Genomic DNA, 27,983 nt, shown 5'->3' on the forward strand with positions numbered 1-27,983 from the left:
TATGCCTTCCCTTTTTGGGATTTTGCTCTGTCATTTAGTAGCTTCCTCCTTCTGTTGTATAGCTTATTTATGGCCGGGGTCCACCAGACCGGTCTCCTGTTTTTGGAGGAGCGAGTCTTGGTTTTATTTGGGATAGCACGATCCATGCATTCCTGTAGGTACTCATAGAATGCATTTGTAAAGGATTCTGCGGATTGGGCTGTATTATCCTCCGGCTCAGGGGCTTTGAAGGATTCCACCTCAGTCTTGAGAAGTGCAAAGTTGGCTTTTGAGAAATTCTTTACAGTGATTTCCTTGGCTGGGGATGGGGACGGGATATGGATGTCCAGGGAAATTTGTTTATGGTCTGATCTTACTAATGAGGGGTTTACCTCTGGTGTGGAACAGAGTCCCCATGTTGGTGATGACAAATGTTTCATTGCTTCTCAGTATAGAGGGTATAAATGAGTGCCCTCTTGCTTGTCTATGTACCAGACATCCAGCACTCCATGTGGGTGGCTACAGGATCTTTTTGGATCCTACTCAAGAAGGCTCTCCAGGTTAGATATACAACAGTGAGTTCCAGTACATTAATCTATATACATGATCTGTGTGGTGACCACAATCATTGTATTGTCTTGGGGTAGATACAGTGGTAATGAATGTACAATGGGGTACAAATTCTTGATGGGGTTGCTTAATGTAAAGTCTGGGCAATGTATCCACCACTGGAATCCCTAATAGTAATGTGTTGAGACAGTGACTACTCATGCTGGTTCTGTTGCAAGTGAAGTAACACTACAGTGACCACAAGTAAGCATGGACACCATGTAAACTGCACCCTGATACATTGCTTCAATATGTACTGCAATGACTGTGGGAACACATTCAGGACAGTCTGCCATGCCTGAATTTTGTCATCTGGTAAGAAGACTTTGTTAAACAGTTTGCTGCCCACTGTGCACCCTATGAAGGTTATACTTTATGTAGGTTGCAGATGTGGCTTGAAAAACTTCACGACAATGCCCAGGGATATGAAACTGTTGATGGGGAGGCTACTGATGGTGGGACAGAGGAGCCAAAGGACAGTCATCTGGGTAGAGGAAATCTTGTCTTCCTGCATTCAATGATGAGATGCAATTATCAAAAAATAAATCAAGTAGCTCAAAAGTAGGTTAACTCCAAGACAATAATATAAATACATAATTATGTGGAGGGCAAAGAAAGATCCTGTTCTAAATGGCCAAGGAAGTATAAAAGATATATTAAAACAGAGAGTATTAAAACCTAAGTGATATCTTCGGCCTTTAAGAACGTAATTATTTTAGCCACAAGACTGTGATTAGGTTCAATTTAAATGTTTTGCTAGATAGTGTTCTGATTTTAATTTATTTATTTATTTTATTTTACATTTGTTGACCGGGATAGTCCGACTGGATGCATGTCGATTTTCAGCGGAGACCCGGGGAGAAAAGCTCCAAGGGTAAGCAGATACAGCATTACATATTACAAACAGACTATTTACAGAGATTACATAAGTAAGCAAGTTAAAAGTTCCACAGGTTAGAGTTAATCCTGAGCGCAAGTCAGGATTAAATTAAATTACACAGTAAACTGGTTAACAGATTTTTACACATTCTAGAGAAAGTTAGCCAGGCTTGATACATTGACATAGCCAATTAAGTGACAAATGTTGTTTGAGTCTAGTTTTAAATTGACCTAAGGTGGAAAAGTAAGGTAATATCAGCTGGAAGAGAGTTTCAGGATCTACTTACATATTTTGCAAAGAGAGAGTCACTGGCTGTGTTATTAATTTTGCTAGTCTGAATTAGTAGTTTGTTAGAGGATCGAAGCAGTCTAGGATTGTTATAGGGGGTGATAATATTTTTAAGTGTAGGAGTATTGTCCGGATTATAGAAGATTTTATAGGCCATAATCAGTTTGTTATACTGGATTAGGCTGGGTAGTTCAAGCCACCCAAGCTGATTTAGATTGATGCAATGATGTGTCCTAAAAGGCAGCCCAGTGGCAAACCTGGCAATGTGGTTGTAGCAAATTGAGAGTTTGTTAAGGACAGTCTTGTTTAAATTCGAGAGTAGAGGGGATGCATACAAAAGGGTTGAAAGAAGGTGTGAGCGAGCTATGGCAATTTTAGCTGGAGGGGTTAGGAAGGCTTTTATTCTGTAAAGTGACCCTAGTTTTTTATTGATGGTTTTGATAGTTTGGTTAACATGTAGGTTGAATTTTAGATTATTGTCTATGATGACACCTAATAGTTTTGTAGAGGGGTCAGGGGAGATTATTGTGCCATCATTTGAATTTATGGTAAAGGTGAAAGCGGTAGACCTACGTGTTGGTGAAAATGACAGCATTTTAGTTTTTTTGGGATTTAGGATCAGACGATGTTCAGAAAGCCAGTTTTCTATTGTATTAAAGGTGGTCTGGGTAGCTGACCATAACTCTATTGGAGATGTGGCTGAGCAAATCAGAGTAGAGTCATCAGCATATTGGATACAGCTGACTTTTGGGATGACAGTATAAAGGTCGTTAATGAAGATGGAGAACAGCAAGGGCCCTAGTATAGAGCCATGTGGTACTCCAAGGGTGTTAGGTAGAAGGTTAGAGAGTTTGTTCTGCCAGAGGACAGCTTGCTGTCGACCCATTCAGGTAGCATTGAAACCATTGAAGGGCTCTAGTATCTAGACAGAATGTTTGCAGGGTGTGGATTAAAAGTTGGTGATCAACCATATCAAATGCCTTGGAAAGATCCAAGAAGAGGACTAAGGATATATAATTATCGTTGTGACTATGGTTTATGGTGTTGGTAAAGGCTAGGAGGGCTGAAGTAGTGCTGTGATGAGGACGGAAGCCATGCTGAGTGTCTGCCAAAAGGTGATTCTGGATTAGGTGGTGCATGAGTTGTCTATGAATACATTTTTCATAATCTTTGCAAGTGGAGAGAGTATAGCTATTGGCCTATAAATGGAGAATTCAGTAGAGCTGCCTCCTTTGTAAAGTGGGATTACATAGGATATTTTCCAGATGGTGGGAATTTTAGCTTCTACTATGGTTTGGTTGATTAGTATTGAAACGGGGCAAGCAATAGCTTCAGCTGATTTTTCTAGGTACTTGGCAGGGAGTTGATCAGCAGAAAGTGTAGTGGGTTTTAATTTTCTGATAAAGGTATGGATAAGTGAAGTGGCGACTGGTTGGAAGCTGAATGCGAGTAGGTTTCTAGGAGTGCTACTTCCAGGACCAGGGGAGCTAGGAGGTAGTTGGCTAGCTAGGGCTTGAAATGTCTCAGTAAAGAATCGGTTGAAACTGTCAGAAACATCTTCAGGGGTTTTATCAATAGTAGCAGCAGGGATTGGGGTTGAAGTTTGTCCAGGATGTAGTAGATTATTTAAACCTGCCCAAAACTTTTGAGGGTTATTTTGATTTACTGTCTGCAAATTACAGTAGTATTGTTTTTTGTCTTGTAAAATTGATATTTTGGTTTTGTTCCTGGATTGCCTGTATTTAATGTGATCTTGGGGGGTCTTTAGAAGAACACCATAAAGCCCATGCTTTGTTTCTAAGGGTAACTTTGAATTTAGACTCTTTAGAAAGCCATGGCGCAGTTTTTGCCTTGGTTCTCTTTGAACGAACAGGCGAATGCAAATCAAGGATCTCAAGGAATTTGTTGTTAAAGTATGCTACTGCTTCCTCTAAGGGGAGGTGTTTTAGAATAGACCAATTACGTGAGTTTAGTTTTTGTTGGAATTTGGCAGGGTCAAAGTTTTTATTGTTTCTAACCTTTCTGAGTAAGGGTTGTTGGGAATTAATGGCTTTGTGCCTAATTACATATGTGAGAAGGTGATCGCTTAGGCCATCAAGGAGGGTACCAGAGGTGTACAGTTGGGGGTGACTATTTATGAGTACCCAGTCAAGTATGCTTTCTTTTTGGTTGGGTTTACCTATCCTGGTAGGGGTGGATATAATTTGTGTAAATGCATGCAGGTTAATATGGGTGGTTGGGGATTCTGAGGAACAGGTGCCCCAGTCTATGTTAAAGTCTCCAAGTAGTAGGGTTTCTTAGGGGTAATGACATGATAGCCCAGTGCAGGATATCTTCAAGTGTAGATATATTGTTACCTGTGGGAATGTACATACAGATGATATAAATGCATTTATTTTTATTAAGTTGCAATTTGGTGACAAGAATCTCCAAGTTATTAATCTGAGGTGGTTGTATTACATCTATGGTGACATTCAACTCAGATTTATAGAGTGCAGCTACCTCACCCCCCTTCCTCGAAGCACGATCCAGCCTGTGTATGTTGTACCCAGGTGGTAACACTTCATTGTCTTTAGTGTTAGGTTTTAACCAGGTTTCAGATAAAAAGAGAATCTCGGGGGAGTGGACATCCAGAAGTGCATGCAATTCATGTACCTTGTTATTAATGCTTCTAATACTGAGATGACAGGCTAGGAGAGAGTTAGTTGGCCTATTAATTGTAGGTTTGTAGCTTAGATTGCAAGTAGAGGGGGTATGTGTATCTGAAGTGGGTGGGCCAGGGTTGGGGTGAATATCACCACCAAGTATTAGGTTGAGTCTATACTTGGTGATGAACTTCAGGAATTTGTTTATTAGTTTGTAGTAGTATTTGGATCTAGAGCTAATGTGCCCGGGGTTGAGATGTTGATACACTGAACAAGATGTTGGATAGGATCTGGTACTGTAAGTATGATTGAAGGTGGGGGGATTTTTACACCTGGGGTGACAGTATGGCCTTTTGGGACCTGAAATCCCGTGAGAAACTGGTTTTCATACAAGGTAAGGAGGTATGGTGCGAACTAGAGGGGTAGTAAAGAGGAGTATCTCATTATCTGTGATTCAGCTAGTGAGTTAAGGAACTGTTTTACCTGGTGATGCAACACCAGTAGATAGAGTGGTGAGGTAAAGGTACTGGAAGGGGGATGGGAGAATGCCAAATGAAAGCTAATAGGTGCTATTAAAATGTAGGTAGAAGAATGGGGGTGGGAGGAATTATCCCAGAGGAAAGCAGATAGGATCTAGAAAGTGGGGGAGTGGCCATAGTGCTATAAATTTAGAGGTACTGGGGGTGGGAGGGAATTGGGGGCAGGGAGGGGAGCGAAGAGAGCCCGAGCGTAGCAAGGGCGAATGTAGCGGGGCTATTGCAGTTTACAAGGTTTCCTAAGGTGTCCTAAAGCTATAAGGTAAGTATTATAGCTCTCATTGTAAGAGTCAGTTTACTTAAGTTACAGGAGAAAGAGGCAAACACTTAAGTAGAAAAAAGAGCCCTATGACTGACCAAAATGGTGACCTGCTTAATTACACAGCACTGTAAGTGAAAGCTTAACAAATGCTTTTTGTGTGCAACCTACTCTGCTTAAATGCTGAGAGAAACTGATTGCAGTCCTGTAGACACCGTTTTGTAGAGAACTGTAGAGTTCAACTAGGAAAAGAGAAAAGCAGAGATTCTAGGGTAAGCATGAAGGCAACAACAGGCAGCTATTTTATAATACATTCAGAAAGGTTTGGGGGGGGGGGTAAAGTAGCACACTTCAGAATGAACTAAGATTTATAGCTAAGAAACCTAAGCAAGAGATCAATGCAGTAAATAAACACTTGCCAGATTTTAAAGATATACCAGAAAAACTAAATCAATTGTACAACTGGAAAATTGCCAGTAAAAGCACTTCAGGTATAGCTAAGCCCAAGTTATTCAATTCATAAAAGCACTTCTTTAATGTGTGTGTGCAATTTAAACATTAAAAACACATGCAGCAAGTAGGAATTCTGATTATACACTTTATCTAGGTACAGTTTCAGTTTAAACACAAATATTACCACAGAAATTCAGTAAAGTCACTAGCTACTTCTAGAGCCTCTGAAAAAAAATAGAGCAGTCTGTGAAGAATCAGAATTTAGCAGCAGGTCATTCAGTTACACAAAAAACTCCATACAATGAAGAAACTTACTTTGAGTCACACCAGGTCAGCCGGGGGGGGGGGGCAATCCTAAGCACCTAGATTTGAAAATGATGCCTGTACTGAATTGAAGCAGTTTAACCGGTTTTGAGGAAAGAGGGGGGTGGGGGGAAAGAGAAGGCAGTAGGAGTGGTTACAGGGAATACCCTGATTGACTCAAGACACCACACCAGAGGTAAGTTGAATGTAAGGGCCTAAAATCTGCACTCAGCACTGTGTTATTTGCACTCAGTACTTTAATTTTAATGTTACTTGCACTCAGCACTGTAATATCATTTATGTTTATTTATTATTTATTATTTATTTTACATTTATTTATTTTACATTTGTTAACCGGGCTAGTCCAACTGGATACATGTCCATTTTCAGTGGAGGCCCGAGGAGAAAAGCTCCAAGTTTACACAATATTTAATATCACAAGTAAAATAGAAACAACATTAAGTGAGTGTATAACAAAACATTTATAAAAACAAAAGCCTAAATAAAAACAAAAGATTAGTACATTATATATAAGGGATTTCACTATCTTCCAAACAAGTAAGTCGTTATAATAGAGAGAAGATATTTATTTAGAGGCTAGATGCAGGAGATAGCACAGTATTATAATAATAGGCTTGGTAGGTAGATGGGTTAGGTAGGGCAGTTTAGAGTGGAAAGGTCAGTGAGTGAAAAGTTCAAAGAGACAAGATAAAAGAGATATTTAGAAGGAGACAGGGTAGTACAGAGGAAAAGCAATAGAAAAGCAATTAGTCAGGGTTATTACAAGAACATAACCAGTGGTTGGAGAGGAAATGTTTAAGGTTAGTTTTGAATAATGGGAGATGTAAGAGCAGTTAGGTCAATTGGTAGGAGGTTCCATATTTTCCCAACAAAGTTAGTAAATAGAGAGTCTCCTGCTGAGTTATTAGAAAAAGAAGTTTGCATCATTTTGTTTTGTTTTGTTAGCTTTTTTCAGGTTGCAATATGGTGCTATGAGGGTAGAGAGAATAGGGGTGTTGTTTGGTTGATAAAGGACCTTATGGTTTAGCAGGAAAGACAGACCAACAGTACACAATTTTTGGAATTTTTACAAGGGTTACTTGTTCAAATGTCAGGTTATTGCAGTTTACAAGGTTTCCTAAGGTGTCCTAAAGCTATAAGGTAAGTATTATAGCTCTTAATGTAAGAGTCAGTTTACTTAAGTTACAGGGGAAGGAGGCAAACACTCAAGTAGAAAAAAAGAGCCCTATGGCTGACCAAAATGGTGACCTGCTTAATTACACAGCACTGTGTGAAAGCTTAACAAATGCTTTTTGTGTGCAACCTACTCTGCTTAAATGCTGAGAGAAACGGATTGCAGTCCTGTAGACACCGTTTTGTAGGGAACTGTAGAGTTCAATCTGCTTAAATGCTACACCTGAAGAAGAAACATCTCAGATTTAAAAGATTGTGACATTTTTGTTTTATTAACTTTAAATAAAGTGCAGTGTTCTGTGGTTTATTTGGGCTAGCAATTCAAATGGTAATATTATTGTGCACTTTGTGAACACCTTTCGGGTTATGATGAGACTGAAGGGAAACTCCTGAACTAGTAATGACTGTCTCTAAAACTGAAATCCAGGATCTCCCTGAACTCTTTGGTGTTTCGGACACGTAAGCAGCTTTTCTACCAGGACCTCTGCTGACAAAGGGCATTAACCCAGCTGTACCTCATGTAAACAACTGCAATAAATAAATAGATAAAATAAGTAAGTGTCCTGGAGGTACAAAACAGCACATCCAGTCACCTTTTGGTAGGCAAAGCAGAATGTCTTGCAGAGAAACCATCTTGAATTTCTTGTATGTACTACTTAAGAATGCCAAGGTATAGTTTGGGCCAGTGATCTCTTTCTCAATTAAAAGAATCATGAGTAGCAACCTTAACTTTCCACAAATTTTCTGGTTTGGTGGAACATCCTAGACTGTACCATTTAACTACTGTGGATGTCTGGAGTGGGGCAAAAGGAAAGGACACTTGGGCATAGACTGCTTATGAATAGATTTTTTGCAGCCTCTGTATACTACGTTCCAAACCCATTGGCTCTCTGTGTTCTAGGATAAAGGTGAAAGAAGAGGAGCCCCCCAACCTGTCTGCTCCTTGACTTTCTCCAAGATAATGTAACCAAGGAGAGTTTCAGAAGCACTGTTGTCTGTCCTGGGGATGACCATATTTATTTTGAGAGTGGTAGCTATTGACACACTTCAGTTGGCAATCTTGCATGAAGCTGTTCCACTAAGTATGGCCTCTTCTCATGCTCCCTTGCTTCATAATGGAACCACATAAGTGTACTTGTGGATAACTCTGCAATGCAAGTGCTTCCACTGCACCCAGAGCTAGCCAAGCTAAGGTAAGAGTATTTTCTTGATTTACGACACTTGTGCTTCTTTTATACAGTGATCACTACTGTTTTTGATAACTGTTAAAGCATTTATTTAACTTTGTGGCAAAAACAGTTATTTCGCTGTTTTTTTTTCCTAGTTGTGTGTGCATTTAAATCATCTTCCAGAAGGGCTAATTAGCCAGGAACTTAGCTGTTTGGTAGTTAGTTAATCTGCACTTGAAAGCGGCTTTTACATTAAGAAATTCAGGGATAATCCATCTTGTGGCAGAAAGTGTTCACCTGGTCTTTCTCAGATGGGAACCACTCCAAAAAGCTTGAAGTATGATTGTTTTTTGGCTAGAGGGCACAGAAGTCAGTTTCTAAGCTTTTTTTCTCTACTATAAATCAGACAAGTTTGCACAGAGCTGCGCACTGAGCAGTGGTGGTTAGCAGTGACCTGTATAGTAGCAAATGTCTACACAGTAAAAATGCCCTTATAAAGTTAGGATCAAGTCCAAAAACTGCTAAATAATGTGGCATTGTGCAGAAATAAGCTTTGAGCAAATAGCATGTTTACCGAATAGCACTGTCATATGCTAGCACTATATAACATCATTACCCTAGAAGACCCCAGTTAAAACCCTATCCTTAATCAAACAGCTCACCCTACTACAGGGCCTGACAACATGGATATGCAAGTTCCTAATGTCTCTGTGGCCATCTTGGTAGATTTGGGCATCCTAAGGCAATGTAGCAACTGCCAAGTTCTAAGACAACCAGTTAATCATAAAAGAAAATAACATGCTATGCGGCAGATGTAAATACACAAGTTCCTTGGTGGCAAAAATCTTGCATACAGACAAGGTTGTCAAGAATACCCACACTATATCCTTCACACACACACACACACACACACACACACACACACACACACACACACACACACACACACACACACACACACACACACACGGTCTTATGCTGATGCCCTTAAAAGAAACTTTTCCAAATCTCAAAGACCTTCAAAACCACCTAATGGAAACACTGCTCCTCAAGCAATCACTAAACCACACACCAAAAGCAACACCAAACATCTCGTATAACCCTACACCCAATAGTCCCCCTACAGCAACTTTACCCAACAGTCTTGTCATTCGGGACTCCATTGTGCGACACACAAATACTCCCACTCAGCAGGTTAGACAAGGAGAAGATAACCATTGGTTGCCTATGTGGAGCAAAGATCCACATCATCACTCACACACTCAAGTTACCGCAACCCCAGGTACTAATATGACTATCACAGTCCATGCATGTGTAAATGATCTGAGACATACTTCACCGGACTATATGAAAACAGCCATAATGGATCTCTAGGAATATGTGTCACAGGTAAGTATGAGCCTTGCAATGAGCAGCATTCTACCTTCACCAGGGATACTGTCACAGTATGAACATTTATTTATTTTGCATTTGTTGACCGGGCTAGTCTAACTGGACATATGTCCATTTTCAGTAGAGGCCCGGGGAGAAAAGCTCCAAAACAGTATTAAATAAATTGAATAAAGATACAAAGCATCTACTTAAGAAAAACATTATAACACTCAATCAATGCAAAAAAAAAAAACACTTTACCACAGATTTAATTTAAGTTAGTAGGTGAGAGACGAAAAGAGAAAATGAAACAACAATATAAGAAAAAAAGCGAGAAAAAAATAAAAAATAATTATGTTAGAGTTGGTGTAAAGAGATTTAGAGCAGTTGATATAACTATAGAAAAATAGGTATAGCAGATTTAGAGCAGTGGGTCTGACATGGAAAGCAAAAAGAAATGAATAGCTAGTATCTATCAGACATCTTGTACACATGGATGCACACAGGGCATGGCATGTAAAACATCTTATATACATAGATGTACACAGGGCATGTAACAAACATCTTGTATACATAGATGCACACAGGGCATGGCATGTAACAAACATCTTGTATACATAGAGGCGCACAGAGCATGGCATGTAACAGACATCTTATATACATAGAGGCACACAGGGCATGGCATGCAACAAACATCTTGTATACACAGATGTACACAGGGCATGGCATGTAACAAACATCTTATATACATGTACACAGGGCATGGTATGTAACAAAATCTCTGAAAAGGCTAGTTTTTATTAAGTAGTAGTTTGACAGGGAACAGAAAATGCTAAATTAAAATTAGAAAAAAAATGTAGTGCATCCTAAACAAATAGTGAAGAAAATAAGAAATGGATACAAGAGTTGAGGAAGTTTTAGAGGCATTTTAGCAAGGGGAGAGGGTGTCAGTCTGGTTTGGAACATGTACGTAACCACTGGGATTTAAAGAAGACTCTTAGTTGGTTCTTAAACAGTGGAGTAGATGTAAGGGAAGTTAGATCATTTGGAAGTCTGTTCCAAGTGTTTCCGACAAAGTTAGTATACAGGCAGTCACCAGATTTGTTATTGGATTTAAGGGTGGCTACTAGTAACTTATTTGCTGAGCGTAGAGTTTTGAGATTTATATAAGGACTAATAAGATTACAGAGTACAGGAGTATTAGTGGGATGGTACAGGACCTTGTGAGTGACCGTAAGTTGTTGAAGAAGAACCTTGTTTTGGAATTCCAGCCATCCTAGCTGTATCAGATTTTGGCAGTGGTGGGTTCTAAAAGGGAAGCCAGTGGCAAATCTGGCAATGTTGTTATAGGAGGTTGCCAGGTTGTTTAGATTACTTTTAGATATGTTGGTATAAATGGGGTTTAAGCCTATAGAGGAAACCAAGTTTTCTATTAACTGCAGTTTTCTATTAACTGCTTTGATAAGTTTATGTGAGTGTCATAGTTAAGATTATGATCAATTGTTACACCTAAGAGTTTGGTGGTTGTGTCGGGTGCTATTACAGTGCTATTATTTGATGCAATTGTGAAATTAATACGGGTAGACTTCTGTGTGGGAGTGAACAGTAACAGTTTTTTTTCTTTTGGTTTAAGGAGGAGACAGCATTGATGGAACCAGTTTTCAACTAAGGTAAGTACTCTTTGGGTACTGGACTGGAGTTCAGCTGAAGAGGCTGCGGCACACATTAGTGTCGAGTCGTCAGCATATTGTATGCAGGTGGTTTGGGGGAGGGTAGTTTTCAGATCATTAATGAAAATAGAAAAGCGGAGAGGTCCCAGAATGGAGCCTTGTGGGACACGAAGAGTGACTGAGAAATTAGTAGATAATTTATTGTCCCAGAGGACTGCCTGTTGTCTTATCTAAATAGGACTTAAACCATCTGACTGCCTGAGTATCTAAGGAAAGTGATTGTAGTGTATCTACCATTAATTGATGATTAACCATGTCAAAGGCTTTAGAGAGGTCTATAAAGAGAGCAGAGGAAAGCAAGTTGTTATTACGATTTCTATTAATACAGTCAGAGAAGGATAAGAGAGCAGATGTAGTGCTGTGGAAAGGCCAAAAGCCATGCTGGCAGTCAGCCAGTAGCTTGTTTTGTAGGAGATGCTCGAGTAGCTGCTGGTGGATACATTTCTCCATGATTTTTGCTAAAGGAGAGAGTATGGCAATGGGTTGAAAGTTAGTGAGCTCAGTTGAGTTACCACCCTTATGCTATGGAATTATATGTGAGACTTTCCAGAGAGAAGGGATGGTACATTCTGTAATAGTTCTGTTTATTAAGATGGAAATAGGGTAGGCTAGTGCACCAGCTGCCATTTGCAGATATTCGGCTGGGAGGAGGTCAGCTGATGGAGTACAAGGTTTAAGTTTTTGGAGAAGCGTATGGAAGAGTGATGTTGGCACTGGTTGTAGAATAATGCAGGAGGATTATTAGCTATTGAGGGTGGTGTAGTGGTGCTAGCTGGTGATAAGGTATTTGCTAGTGATTTGACTGAATCCGAGAAAAATGTGTTAAATGTATCTGCGATTTGGATGGGAGTGTTCTGAGTCAAGTTAGATGGGGTAGGAGTTTTGGAGTGACCTGGATGAAGTAGCCTGTTAATGCCTGACCAGACGTTTTGTGGATTATACGGTTGTAGTTTTTTTTGTCAAGAATAATTAGTTTTTTAGTAGTGTTTCTAAGCTGTCTTAAAGTTTTGATGGTCCATATGGTCTTTTGTATATCTACATTTGGACCAAATCTTATTTCTCTGTAGCATTTTGTGCCTGGTCACTTTGGAGAGCCAAGGAGCAGGTTTGTTCCTAGTTCTGACTGTACGAGAAGGGGCATGGCGGTCAAGAATTAGCAGGAATTTGGAATTAAAGTATGACACCGCTTCATCAAGAGGTAAGTATTTTAGGGGTGACCAGTTGCAAGCTTTGAGCTCAGCTAGGTAGCGGTTTGGGTTTAGATTTTGCTTGTTCCGGGTAGTCCTAATGGTAGTTTGGTTGGGAATAGTGGTCTTTTGTCTAGTTACAAAGGTAAGAGAGTGGCCACTAATATCATCAGGCAATGTACCTGTTTTATATAGGAGAGGATTACTATTAACTAATATCCAGTCTAAGGTACTTTTTTTATTGCTAGGTTTGTGGGTTCTGGTAGGAGAGGTGATGGTTTGATAGAAACCATAAAGGTTTATGTGAGTAGTAGGTTTGGCTGAAGTACAGCAATACCAATCGATATTAAAATCTCCAAGGAGTATGGTTTCTTGTGGGAAGGATGTGGACAACCAGCTAAGTGAATTTTCAAGAGTATTAATGTTATTACCTGGAGGGATACAGGCACAAATAATGTATAAGGATTTATTTGCACTAATCTGGAGCTTAGTGATTAAGATTTCAGCATTGTTAGGAGTGGGAGGTTGAGTATCCAATATTGTAATTTGTAATTCAGATTTATACAATATTGCTACCCCACCACCTTTTTTGTTTAGACAATCTCGTCTCAGGATATTATATCCAGGTGGTATTATATCATACTTTACATATTTTAGAACATAAAATGATCCATTTTAATAACTGGCTTAGTTTCTGGCATCACTCCAGGGAGATCCAGTATCTGTCAGTATGGGAAGACATGGCCAAAAGACCGCATTGCTTTGCCAAAGATGGACTGCACTTGTTCCCCCTAGGCTTTTGGATATTGGCTAAAACTGTATCCACCCCATTACAGCCTTTTTTAGGCAATGCCAAAAAAATAAAACCATCAACATAGTGAAAAACTCTACGAGAAACCTTAAGGTTTTACTGCTCAATGCTCAGAGCCTACACAAAAAACTCCACACCCTCAAGCCTTCCTCACTCTGGATAATGTAGACATCTGTGCCATGACCAAGACTTAGTTTAAAGCTATAGAAAGTACTCTGGTAGTGCAAGGCTACAGTGCGTTCCACAAATTTAGACCAACAGCAGCACAGACTGGGACCAAAGGTGGAGGGTGCCTATCTATATTTGCAGCAAATATACCTCCAGGTTGGTTAAACAGGATGACACCATGAAGCTTATCCACATGCAGGTCACCATAGATAAGGTCCCTCACCATATCATGGTGAGCTACTGGTCAACATCTATGTCCCTAGAATCTTGCGACTCTTACTAAACCTGCTAGAGGTGCTCAACATCCAACCAAACACCCTGTTAACACGCTATAGACTGAGAAATGTACACTGCCTCAAATTCAGATGCACAATACTTTATTAATATAAACACCCTGGAACAGATAGTGCATGCTCCAGCCAGAAGATTACATATACTGGATCTGATATTCACCAACATGGGACAGACTGGCAATTTCATGTCCTCACCAGTGAGGTCTGATCACAAAGTTGTCTCATTTGAAGTAAAAATCAACCAAGAAAATTCAGCTAAACCAGTAACAGTTAAGAACTATTCAAAAGCAAACTATATCCTATTAATTGACAGTATGTCAAAATTCGAGGTTCGCCCTAACCCTGAGACCACAGCTAGCTATGCAGAATTATTCAGAATCCCCAATAAATATGTGAATGGCTGCATAGAGGCTGCTGTACCTATCAGAAGTAAACCCAAAATCAAGCATTAAAAACAAACCTAACTGGTAGAATCTTCACCTAAACTGGGTATATAAAAACTCATGGTCAAAATCAGGAGTAGCAACTCCCTTAAAGACAAGTTCTCTCTTACACATCTAAACAAGAAACTAAGAGGTCTAATTAAGGCCATTTACAATGTCAGAATAGCCTCATGTGCTAACTGTAATCACAAGGCCTTTTTCAGCTATGTCTGGAACCTTAAAGGTAACACACTGCAGTGTGCTGAACCAGTGGTGAACGGTACCGTCTTCACAGATCAGGGTGATGTAGCAAATCTACCGGCTGATAAATTCGACTCCAGGTTTACTTCCCCACCTGCCACCCCCAGCTCCATCAGGTGAAATCTCCTCCAACATACTTCCCCCAGCTATCACAGAGACCATGTGCTAGCAGCACATGCTAAAGCCAAGAACACCACCTTTTATGGGTCACGGCAACATCCTCGGTTGCCTTCTGAACAGTCTAAAACATGATCTATCAGGACCACTTGAGGAATTCTTCAAATGCAGCCTTCAAACAGGCTGCATTCCAAGTGAATGGATGACTCAACAGTCATCGTTTTCCTCCACAAGGATGGAACATCAACCGACCTAGGGAACAACAAAACCCATTAGTCTAACCAGCCTAATATGCAAAGCTATGGAACGACTTATCATGAAAACGATAAACAAGGGCACTGCCAATCTACAGCTACTGGACCCATCCCAATTTGGCTTTGCTATGGGAAGGTTATTCCTAGTTAACCTGGTAGCCTTCTTTGAGAGGGTCACGGAGACAATGGACGAGGGTTAAACAGTACATGTTGTCTATCTTGAACTGGCTAAAGCAATCGATACAATACCCCACTCAGACATTGTTGACAAACTCTCTGAGCTGGTGTAAATCCTTACATAACTCACCAGAGTGCCAAATGGCTCACAGACAGGACCCAAAAAGTCAGGATGGGTGAGGCCACCTTCACCTAGAGACCAGTCACCAGTGGAGTACCCCAGGGTTCCATGCTGGGCTTGCTCCAGTTTGGCATCTACTTCATGGAAGTCAAGGCAAACTTTTAAGGCCTCTGACTCACCAAGTTCACAGATGACTGTAAACAGCATTTACAAATTCCCCCAAGACACCAACATCTCGCAAGTGTGTTTAGCACACACAAACAACTTATGTCAAATCCATGGCCTAAATCTCAGTGCCAAAAATGCATTATAATGTCCTTTGAAAACTGTCAACCCAAGTTAATTCCTCCATCGATAAAACAACCCCAAAAGTTGACCCAGTAATAACGGATCTGGGAACAAATGCAGACAGCAATCTGGCCTCTGACAAACACATAAGTTAATAAAATCATTCTGTGTCACCAGCTTTATAGGTAAGGGTATAACATCCAGGACCATGGAAGTTATAGTACCACTCTAGTTGGCCCTTATCAGACCTATCATTGAATACAATGCTCCCTCTGGCATGCATCGAAACCGACACTTGCAATGGCTGGAATGCCCACAAAGGCTTCTCACCAGGAGAACTCAGGACAGGAATACCCTGTTGTACACTGATCCCATAAAGGCTTTGTCTCTGTACTCAGTCTCCTACAGGCTGCTGAGAAGGGATCTTTGCCTAGCTTATAGAGTTTCCTCAACACAGCCCTAGTGGATCTGTTGCACATGCAAAAAACAAACAGCACAATACTAGATTTAGGGATATGAACTTCACCTGTAAGATAAACAGAACGTGGTGAAGAGACAGATGTGCCCCAAAGGATCCCTGCACTATGGGATAGGCCCCCCCATCCATGTAAAACAGAATTCATCCCTGATCCTATTGAAACAAACCCTTGACAACTGGATGGGAAATCGTAAATTTACCCCTGGTCTAGCCCCCATATTCCTTATGGACAGAAGTTGTCAATAAGAAAAGTATTATCCCAACACCACCCCCCTTAGTTACCTCCCTACTAACATGCCCTCCCATGTACAGAAGCCCATGATGCTCAGGACCCAAATGGCTTGGGGTACACAACTAGGCTTATAAGGGCCCTTGTGGTCATTAGCCTAGTGACAACCTATGACCCTATTACCCCCTTCTGTGCTGAATAAAGGCTTTGGAGGCTGGAGTTCAACTTCCACTGCCTTCACAGTTTTGCCCTGCTTTTCCATGTCTCAGGTGCTTGATAACCTTGTCAACAAATAGAAGCAGGCCTGTGAATGAGAAGTCGAAGATTGTCCCCTTAAGATCCCCTGTGAAATCAATTAGCCTGAGTCAGGAGTTCTGGTGTTTTGCCATGTCAGTTCCTCTATGCCTGAGACAACCCTGAGCCATGTTTATGCAACTCTACCACTACATACAGCCAATACTTCCTATTCAAAATGCGCCCATGGCGGATCAGTGTGGAGGACATGGAACACGAGATTCCCAAATCTGTCCACAATCCTGGACTCTGGTGGACAGATGAACAGCAAGGAACTGAAAAACTGGAGTTCTTCATCTTACAGCTGCTCTGGAAGCAATGGGGTCCAGTTTGGTGAGAGTCTTCAGTCAAATGATCCAATCCTTGGACAGGCAAAAAATCCTGTCTGCTTTTCTGGAGGATGGAAGCTACTATACTAGTGTTGCCCTACAGTACCTCAGTAAAATCTTTTAACTCTTCCACATCTTCTGACACCTGCAAAGTTCCTGCATGAACACCTCTCAACAGAGATAAAATTTTGTGAATGTAGTTTTACAACCTACCTGTAAAACAAATGTATACATCTCAAAACCTATAAAAATTGCAAAAAAGTTAAAATATTCAGCTCTCATTGCACACTCCTCTTCACAATGGTGACATTAACACATCAGCCAGACATACTGTTAATTTTATACTGAACAAATTAGATAATTTGTAAATCTAAGTATTATAATTGTACAAACAAGTGTTAATATTTCTCTAACCATAGCTGACAGAGTTCCTATTAGATGACCGAAGAAGCATTCTATCGAATGCATCTTGGTCGAACTTAAAACTACGAAAAGGCAAAATAGCGAAGCAGCTTTTAAGCAAATTCTTTCCCAGGGAAAGAACTCGCTTGGCCGCTTCCGTTACTAGTGCGGTCTTGGAGTTGGTATATTTAAGTAGGGGGTGTGGAAGGAAGCCCCCCAATTTATATGTTATTTCAATTTTTTTTTTTTTTTTTTTTGGAACAGCGATTTTTTTCCCTTGGAAAAAAATTGCTGTTCTGAGCTTTCGAGATTGTAAGCTTTTCCTTACATGGGGTCAATTATTCATCATTCTTTTTTTTAAGCGTTCGATTATATAATATAGACCCAGCTGACAGACCCTATCAGTGTGACTTTTGTGTAAACGTGATCTTCAAATTGATGTAAAGCAGTTTTGTAGATGTCGCTCCTTTTTGATACATTTGCAAAATTGTGATTTGCATGCATATCTATGCATTTAATTTAAAACTAAATGTAAATACCTGCAAAACCATGCTAGTTAGACACCAGTTACCAGTGCAAAACCTTTGCAGCATTGCATATGCTTTCATTTGATGCCATGGAACTCCATATAAACACTTTATGGTTCAAGTTATTAATGTAATAATCAACACAAGATTTATAGTAATAACATTTCTGGAAAACCAGGTACCAAGCACCCAGTGTGTTTAAGGGAGTCATCCCTGCCATCTGCGGTGACTGGGCATGTGAAATGTTGTTCAACAATGAGTTCAACTAGACAGTTTGTGAGATATTTACAGAAATACGATTTTATGCATACATGCATGTTGTATTATTAAACAAGTATAAATACATGCAGGTTCATAACAGGCAGACAACGGGTATTAGTGGCAACTTAAATATCACATATACTCTAGGTGGTAGACATTGTTTGCAGAAACATTAATATGACGCATTCATATAAAAAAGTCTCTCTTTCTTGCTTACTGATCACTATATTTGTGTCAGCAGACATTCCTGACCTGTGTGCTGACCTAGCCTGTGAAATGCTGCTCCATCCATGCCACAATGTGGATACTAGCGGAGATATTTACACAAAATATGACATTTGCATAAATATCATGTAGTGCATGAAGTGAGGTGATTTACGCACCAATGTTTGGAAAAAGGCAAATCAGTTAAGCACCAGGGTGGCGCGAGACCCGACCTTGACAAATGTTAATAACTCCGCTTAAGCTGTTAAGGTCGGGTCTCACACTAGGCAGCAAAATCTGCCAGTATTTACCAGCAAGTGACAGTGGTGGAATAAAAGATTTTTTTTGTCTGCTGAGGATGTGTGTTTGCCTGCATTGTCTGATGGATATGAAGTCTGAAACTTAAATGTATGTCATTATTTGACTTCAATCTTCTAATTTTCCCAAAAACATGGAATTTATGAACAGACCAAACATATGAGGCAAAAATCTGGACCTTCTGTGAAAATTTGGATAGTTGAGAGGCATGGAAGGTAAGTGCAAACGGAAGGGGCTGAGTTAGAATACCTTTCTGACAGCACTCATTAAATGCTTTACAGTTCTGAAAGCTGGCAAAATACTTAGTATTTTCTTTTTTCTTAATGTCAAGATTCACCTCCCAAGCTTTGCTCCAAGGTTGTTAAATTAATATAATTATTAATATACCCATGTATTTGTAATATTTCAGATAAATAACACAGATACTGAGTAATCCCCCTACCTTTTCTTCACTACAACCCAGCAATCAGTACAATATATTTGTTAAAAAAGAAGCAAAGAGGCAGAAATTCCACTATAACAAAACTACCTCACAATACTTTTCATTTTCTGGTAAACCAGTGATCTGTTTATAGATTCATGGAAAATACTAAGCAATCAGTCTGCAGATCATTTCAAGCCCTAGCAAAAAAACTCAGATTTCCCTCTAGCCTCAAGGAGGGCAAGGCAAGACAGACCGGGAGAGAATTTGCAGCTGTCCATAGGTTTACCGTGAAGGTAGCAAGGATGCTACTCTGCTTGATAATGTACCACAAGTTTGCTAGAGAGGTGAGGGATAGAAATATATCATGCCAATTTGTCTTATTTAGGTGCTGTTGAAAGTTTAGTTAATTTAACATAGTATTTTATGTACCATTAGTTCTGCAATGGAATAGTAGGTCAAACAGAGTTAGATCTTTCATGGCACGAGGGGCTAGACAAACTTCCAAGGAGGAGTATATAAGAGACTGAGTACACAGGTAGGGCTGCCAGTCTACCCTGATAACTAAAATTTTTGAGGCCACTGAACTTTTTAGGTATGAATCTCTGAGGTCAAGTTGTAGGATATGTTTAGATAAATACATGACAAAATATGCATTACATTCAGAAATGGGTCTGATAAGATAGGAGTACAGGGGACTACAGGGGAATTAAGACTTCTTTGGATAAAGTGGAGATGCCTCTGGAAATTACATGGGCCAGATAAAAGATTTTTCCAAACTGCTGTGGAGACATGGTCAAATGATAAAGAATTATCAACAAGAGACCCAGATCTTCCTTAAAACAATGTCTGATTGGAGAGGGGCATCTCCTATAAGGTAAGTGAAATGGTTTTACCAAAATGAACTATGCTACGTTTTTATTACTTTTAATTTGGATCTTTGTCCTTGCACCAACTGTTAACGCAGTCTAAGCAATGCTGGAGCAACTGTGAGTGTGCTGAAGTTGTTCAAACACCCAATTTACAGTCATCTGCATGCTTAATTAACCATAGGCCACAAATGCTGGCCTAAAGTTCTGAGAAATACATACCAAACAGGAAAGGGCCCAAAACGGACCACTGGTAAGCTTTCAGAAGTGGCTACTGCTACTCTAACCACATCAGTTCCGTCAGCCAGCCAGTTATCCATCCACTGCACAAAACAAGGATTTATATTCAGATTTAAAAGTCTTACCAATAATGCCTGCATGGTGAATAATGTCAAAGGCTTTGGCCAGGTCTAGATATGCTGTATGCACTGCATAACCTGTCCCCACTACTTCAGTTACTTTTGAAACTGAGGCAGGACCTTCCTTTGATAAAGCTAAATTGATGAGGGTCCAGGGTTAAGAGATTTTCAATGCCCAGATTAATGAAGTGTGAGATAATGCATTCCATGGCTCTATATATGAGGCTAGTGAGACTAATGGGTCTATAGTTACCAGGGTCTGTGGTTGGACCACCCCTGTGCAATTGCAATAGCGGTTTCCAAGCTTTAGGAACGTAACCAGTGGAGAGGCGTAGATTAAAGAGGTTAAGTAGGAGGTCCAAAATGCCACATTTGGCACTCAAGCAATCTGGTATGTTGTCAAAGACCATGGATGAAATATTCTTCATTTTGAAAGGGCTAAGAGAACGTGTTCCATATTAAAGGGGGTGGCTGGGATTATGAAACCTATGGCAATGCTGTAGCTGTGGATGGAATACAATTTGTACTCAACTTGTTAGCTAGGAAATTTTTTTTTTCATTTTGGCCAAAGAGTGTAGTATTATTGTAGATTAGCGCCAAATACTGTTGAGTGTTAACTTCCTGACAGTCAAACACAGATTTGCAGTTATTTTTGGTTTTAGCTGCTATTTTAAGTTCCTACTCATCTTTGAGCTTCCTAATGGTTCCCCTTAAGCTTTCTGTTAATTTGTATAAGTCTGCTCTTAAGGTAGGTAAAATGAGACCTCATACAAGCATTAAGCAGTTTGTTTTTTCATTTATTTATATGGGTATTCCACTACAGGTTTGTTTTTAAAATTCTCATTACTTTTGTTGTGGAGAGGGACTGTCTTGTCAATATAACTACTTAAAGTGGGAAAACTCAGAGTCATAGGTAGCAGCTTCAGCAACAGGATCCTTTTCACAGGAAGATTACAGCAGAATTTATTTACATCGTCAGGTAACTAAAGAAGGTTTATTTTTGAGAAGTTCCTAAACACAAAGCTATTTACAGGAAAAGTTTCACTGGTTTTAAATGAAAACATCACTAAATTATGGTATGAATTAACAAGGCGTGATGATACATATGGATATGTGCAAGAAATGACCATATTTATGAGGATTAGATCAAAAATATTGGGGCCCTAGTATGATGTTTAATTATTAGTGAAAGAAAGTTAGCATTTATAATGTCAAGGAAGCAGTGGACACACCAACCTCTGGCAGTGTAGGTCAGCCAGTTTGCTGAAGGATAGTTGGAAGTCCCCAGTAGAAAGGTGTTGGATTTACTGGGAATTTTAGCTAATGTGTTAAGGTAGCTATTGTGAACAGGAGACTAGGAGTGTCTTTTATAGCTAGCTAACATGTGATATTTAGCCTAGTATAGGGTGATTTGGACTTCTAGGAGTTCACATGTGGAGTCCCAAGGAATCTTGTGAAGTGATTAATTCACTTATACATTACAAGTACTATTTACATAGTTTCCTTGACTTTAGCACTTTATTCATCAAGTACTTTTGGCTTTGCAAAGAATTCCACAGTCAAGATTTTCTGAGAGTGTTTCTCATCCTGCATTGTTTCAATAAAGAAAAACAAAACACCTGAGAAAAAAATGGCTTGCCGTACCACATTTAAATTGTAGCTTTAGATGTTTTATGCAACAGTCGAAAGTCCCATTGTTACTACTTAAAAAAATCTCCTGCACCTGCCTTTCTCTATTGCTACCATTTATGCAAAAAAGGAAGATATGTAGTGAGTGATGCAGCTATTTTAAATAATGTGGTATTATCCATGCTGCGAATTATGGCTCTTCAAGGAGAAGAGATGCCTGAGCATGCGGTTTGGTTAGAAAGTAGCTGACGTCAGATGTCAGACATCAGGAGTCCCTCCTACATCTACCCTGAAGCTAATCCTTTCAAATAATTTTTCTAATTTAAGTTAATTTTATAGCAAAGAACTTAAAATCATCTAGATTACCCTCTGGGATGCTTAGTCACTTCAAAGAAAATAAGGTAATAGTACTGCATTTTTGCTGAGGTCCACTTTTGGACGGAAATAAGCATTTTTCCTTGAATTTTCAAATAGATAATTATTTTTCAAGTTGAGGCATTTACAGATACATACTTCTGGTACCGTATGACACATTTGTGCATCTGTAAATACTTTAGAAATCCTTTTTTAGACTTGAAGTCTATAGTGTACAGTGGTGCTGCAGGTGTGCTCTGTAGAAGCAGATCAAAGATTAACACAGTTAGCACTATCAGTGAGAATGAGGTAAAACAGCCACCAAGGAAGGGCCACCCACAAAGACTCTGGGTGCTACTAGTATTCTTGCAATGGGTGCTATTAGTATTCTTGCAATCTCCGTAGGAGGGGGACAGGTTCTGTAGGTCAACTTCATTTTTTTCTTCATATGTGGCACACCTAGCACAATCAGAATCATATCGTCTACTCAGAGGCGATCTCTGCTTAACATACAAGGCCATGTCAAACCCTGAGCTGTTGGACATGCTCCACTTAAAGAAATCCCAATCCCTCAGAGCCACACGCTCCAGGGATCTAAACCTTGTCATCACAATGAACAAAACATGCTGGAGGGATAGTTTCCTGACCCAGAGACTCCCCATACTCTGGAATAGATTGCCCGTACATATCAAGCAGAGAGCCTCTTTGGCCCTCTTCAAAAGGAACCTTGATGATTGGATGGGAGATAGGAAATTCACCCCGGGGATCATGTCAGTCACCCTGCTAGACAGGGGCTTGGAGAAGTAAATACTGTGGGAAGAAATATCCAGGGAATTGTTATGGCTAGGCTTGCATAGGCCCTAGGGCCGATAGCCTAGTACCAACCTACGAACCTATGAACCTATCTGTCTAAAGCTTGGAAATCCCTGTCCAAGGGGGTGGGATTCTTAGCTGTGGTTGCTTTTATTCCTTTAGGTCCTTGGGAGATGACCTCTGGATCAGCAGTAGGATTTTTGAACAGAAATATGTGAGAGTTAGGGACTCTCTAATACTGTCAAGTTTCCCGGGAGCAGGAGAAAGGGTGTCAGGAGTCAAACTGGATTCCATAAACACATCATCAACAACATCCAAGACTGAAGGAATGGCTAAAGGTCTGTGCTGTGGTAAATCAAATAATTCCCCCGAGTCTCTTTTTGGACTTAGGATAATCCTGACATTCCCATTGGAAATCCTCCCTTAAAGTATGTAGGGTTTCACCAAATGAAAAATCCTCTGAAGGAATGGATTCCTCTGCATCTGAATCCTCAAAAGCAGATAGGGGTTGCATGTCTTCATATTCAGAAACCTCAGAGTCTTCGGACTTGTGGTCAGATAAAACTGCTGGGGACAAATCTTTTTCTTTTTGAAGGGGTAGGCTGGCTTCCCCTAATAAGCATGATAAGGTCTTCCGCCATTTTAAACATTTGAGACTGAGGCATGGAAGAAGTTGGCTGAGCTTGGGTCGCAGGTTTTTTAGGTGTGGTTCGTACCCTGTGCCTTAGAAACTCAGTAGTCTTAGAAAGAACTGAAGACGCAAAAGTCGTCGTCAGTTTTTGTCGAGCATCGGTAGTGCAAAGAGCTTCCTCGGAAGCTGGTGCCTGCTCAGCGGTTCCAGACCCAAGCAAGGTAGAGACATCCGCAGGATCCTTAGTCAAAGAAGGGTCTCGCGGCATACCAGACTCCGAACAAGTCTGGGTAGTGGCCTGCAAATTCAAAAAAGCAGGCATCAGGGGCTGTGAAATCACCTCACTCAGGACCAGTGAACTGGCGACTAGCTTAACAGAAGCGTCGGTCTTTATCCTTACGTTTTTTCAGAAGATTGGTAGTCAAATGGGTTACCAAAGCCATTTCAGAAAGCGGAGATCAAGAACAAAATATTTAGCTACAATAAGGGCCCGACGACGTATAGTTCTGGCGTTGAACAAAGCACAAAAGCGACAGCGAGGGATGTCGTGGTCTGGGCCTAAACAGGTGACGCAATAGGAATGGAAGTCTCAGTGTGGTATTTGCTTTCCACAGGCCAGATAATTGTTAACTTTCTCTGACATCGGTTAGAGCAAGAAAAAAGGATCCCCAGCGGGGTACTTAGCTTTAGAAGACTTCAACTTCAATTTGGAAATGAAACTCAGGTAGCAGCCGACCGGCACTCGTGCAAACTGCTTGTGCTTCGGGCTCCAAAGCAAGAAAGACTGATGTAATGGCGTCGGCGGCCTAATTTTATACCACTGATGACCTGACATCAGTCCTGGAGCAACAGCAACCGACGCAGAAATACTCTGGTATTCGGGATGACTGAGGGCCACCCCTGGCAGGATAACCCAAGTGTGACGACTGCAACAGTGAAACACGAAGAACATCTACTATGGAACTGAATCTATTTAAAATGCCCATAAGATGTATTTGGGAGTCCAGTCCTAAAGGGATTCTACAGCTGTAACAAAGAAGGACACATATGAGGAGGAATCACTAGCTGAAGGGGCATGTGTCAAACAGGTGAGGGTTACAGCACAATGACAAAATCAACACATTGTGTACAGCTGAGGAACAGTTGTCAGTGGTTTACTGTACCAGATTCTCAAAACATACTTTAAATGACTTGCCTTAATTATATTAATTTTGCTTTAAATTAATTGCCTTGTTTAACTTTAAGAAAATGCAGGAGTAATGTTAATTAGTTTTTTTCAAACAATTTCCCTGTAGCTAGTATTTTTTTAAGATATGGATACAAGTAGGAGAGCCTTTAATATTCCTGTGGCCAAATCTTGGAAATAATAAGAAAGCTGAAAATTTGGTCAAAGAATGACAGCTGCAAGGAGATGTATCCTGCTACCCCCACAGCCAGTGATTTTGGAGCTGATTACAATAAAAAAAGGTTGTGTCCTCGGGGGTGGAATAGGAATGAACTCTTCCTTCGTCTTACATAACAAAACAGTCATTTAGAAAACTTTAAATAACCATTCGACTGATTGCTTTGTTATTTTGCTGATTCAAGAAAAAAAGAAAAATGTAAACTGTACATCACACACATGAAAAGAACATATGTATGTATATATGCGTGTGTGTGTGTGTGTGTATATATATATATATATATATATATATATATATATATATATATATATATATGTGTGTGTGTGTGTGTGTATATCTGTATGTATATATATATATATATATATATATATATATATATATATATGTATATGTGTATATTATATACACACATACATTATATATATATATATATATATATATATACACACACACACACACACACATTAGATATATATATATATATATATATATATACACACACACATATATATATATATATATATATGCAATTTTTCAGACCATATCTAGTTCTTCATGGTTAGCTGTCTACTTGCAATTAGAAATTATTCTTCAGCATAGGTCATTTAAATCATTTGTCTACAAGTTTCTGAATGCTTACATAAGACTGATAAATTTATGAATAGAAACAAAAATCAATACTGTATTAAATACAGGAGAAGGCAACTTCATTAACAAAAGAGGGCATGCTTTTTAGTGCACTTACCGCATTAGTTTAATCATGGATTCAATATCAGTGATTTGCGTCTGGTTCCTGCGGAATATCTGCGCCCGAGGATTCTTGTCAATGGTGAACCAGTCCCCATACTTCTTTACTAAATCCGGCATTCCACTAGCATTAAATATGTCTTCAAAGTAGCTGCAGAAGAACATGCAAAGATACTAGGAATTACATCAATCAGTGAAGATTTAACTTGTGTACTAAACCGCCATCACACATGACAAACTAAGCAAGTTATCACAGCTATGTAAAAAGTAGCAAACTAAATATTCACAGAAGTCTCATTACTTACAGGAACATTCTTGTTTTCAGTACAAATGCACCAGTACCTATATGATCAACCACTCTGTATTCCACTCATTTATGATGCCCAGAAGGGTAAAGATACAACCCACACCACAAACACCCTTACCACACACACACGTGAACAAGTCCCTCAATACTGCAAAAACTATACATCCCAACGGTATGTAAAGATGAGCAGGTCATAACATACCCCGGAACACATGCGTATGTGTGGTGCAACCACTCAAATGCATGTATGCTTGTAGCATGAAAACAATGTCCCCCAACACACTTGTTTCTAGATATGCATATTTGTGGCATACAAAATGAAACAGCACAATGGCACACATACTGCACTGCATGCATCTCAGTAACCATCAAAATTCCAATCATTAACCCCCTTTTTCTCATTTTTTCTATATGGGATTGTGGGGTAAGTACTTCCACTGCCTAAGTACGTACACACACAGCAGACAAAACAACAGTAGACCAGACACAGAAACACGCACAAAGAGCAATGTGGAAGAAAGATACCCAGACAGTTCAAATAGTAATAGGAGCAATCGTACTTTGATATACCAATAAATGTAACCCCATATGAACTGCAGGAGAAGCCATTACTGGGCACATTGCGGGTGCTGCAAACACCACTTTTGGCTGACATCAAAGACTGAAACAATACTAATTTCATGAACTTTAATCATACTTTGACTTAGGAATGGGGTCCATTCCAGTCATGGTATTAGAAACCCAAAAGGCTTGGAGAAACTCTCTCTCTCTCGTTTTAGTTAAGTGCAAACATTAAAAAAAAAAAACAACCACAACTATAAATTTTCATTATTCTGTATTATGTAGCCATCCTGGTCTAGATTTTAGTCACTAGGGTAAATGGGGTACAGAAAAAATCTTTTGCACAAGGTATTGTGGGAAGCAGAGCCAACTTATTGAAAAGTAAGACCTTTTTCCTTGTATGAAAATTTATATTAACTGGTTGAATATTATGTTTTGTTTGCAATGGCAACAGTTTGACTGGATTTGAATACTTGGGATTTGGTCAGCTATGCCATAACTCCTTTGTAATAAACAGAAATGACCAATCTCACAACTTTGACCATTCACTCTTCAATGCAACTCAAATATTGCTAAAACTGTACCGGAGATTTCAAGGTCAATAATGAAGAAAGAACAAAGAATGCCTGCATTTGTGGGGCAGAAAGCTCCCAGAGTCTTAGGAGACTGGCACTATGCAAGCAAGCAGGACCTGCTGCAACAAACCTCCTTGAACGTTGCCTTTTACACTGACCTGTTACATCACATAAAACATTTCCTGCAACAAATTTAATGTTTTTGTCCCAGGCAGTTATGAAGAGCACAACATTCCACACCACATCTAACAGCTGTTTAAATGAACATCTCAAACTGGTATTTGTACCCTTGCACCTTCTATCTGAACAGCAGCTCTAAAGCCAAATATTCACCCACCACTTCATAGGTTCATACTAGGCTATCTGCCCTAGGGCATTTATAAGCCTAGCCAGAGTGTGTTTGGCTTTCGCCACCCATTTTAAATTAACTTTTCTATGCCCTTTTTCGAGGTTAGTATACTGTGCCTCTGTCTAACAGTGACACAGAAGTGATACCCGGGGTAAACCTATGATCTCCCATCCACTCATCAAGATTCCTCTTGAAGAGAGTCAATGAGGGACTCTGCCTAACCTGGACTGGGATTTTATTCCAGAGTGAAGGGAGCCTCTGGGTTATGAATCTGTCCCTCCAGCATGTCCTATTTATTTCAGTGCTGAGGTTCAAGTCTCTCAAGCGCGTGGCTCGATGGGATTTGGATTTTCTGAGGTGCAGCATGTCCATTAATTCTGGGTTGGACATGGCTTTATACATCAGGCA

At 39.8% G+C, this 27,983-nt stretch overlaps 1 protein-coding gene across 1 annotated transcript in view; it reads right to left on the bottom strand.

Moving 5' to 3' along the window:
• Positions 1 to 27,983, bottom strand: part of PLBD2 (phospholipase B domain containing 2) — a 634,614-nt gene that overhangs the window by 54,379 nt on the left and 552,252 nt on the right. The window contains exon 10 of the mRNA XM_044068270.1: positions 25,782 to 25,934. Coding sequence (XP_043924205.1) covers positions 25,782 to 25,934 — 153 coding nt within the window. The remainder of the gene's footprint in view (positions 1 to 25,781; positions 25,935 to 27,983) is intronic.

The sequence above is a fragment of the Protopterus annectens genome, chromosome 4.part0 (genome assembly GCF_019279795.1).
Source record: "Protopterus annectens isolate FY-2018-M chromosome 4.part0, PAN1.0, whole genome shotgun sequence".
NCBI classification, from domain to species: domain Eukaryota; kingdom Metazoa; phylum Chordata; order Ceratodontiformes; family Protopteridae; genus Protopterus; species Protopterus annectens.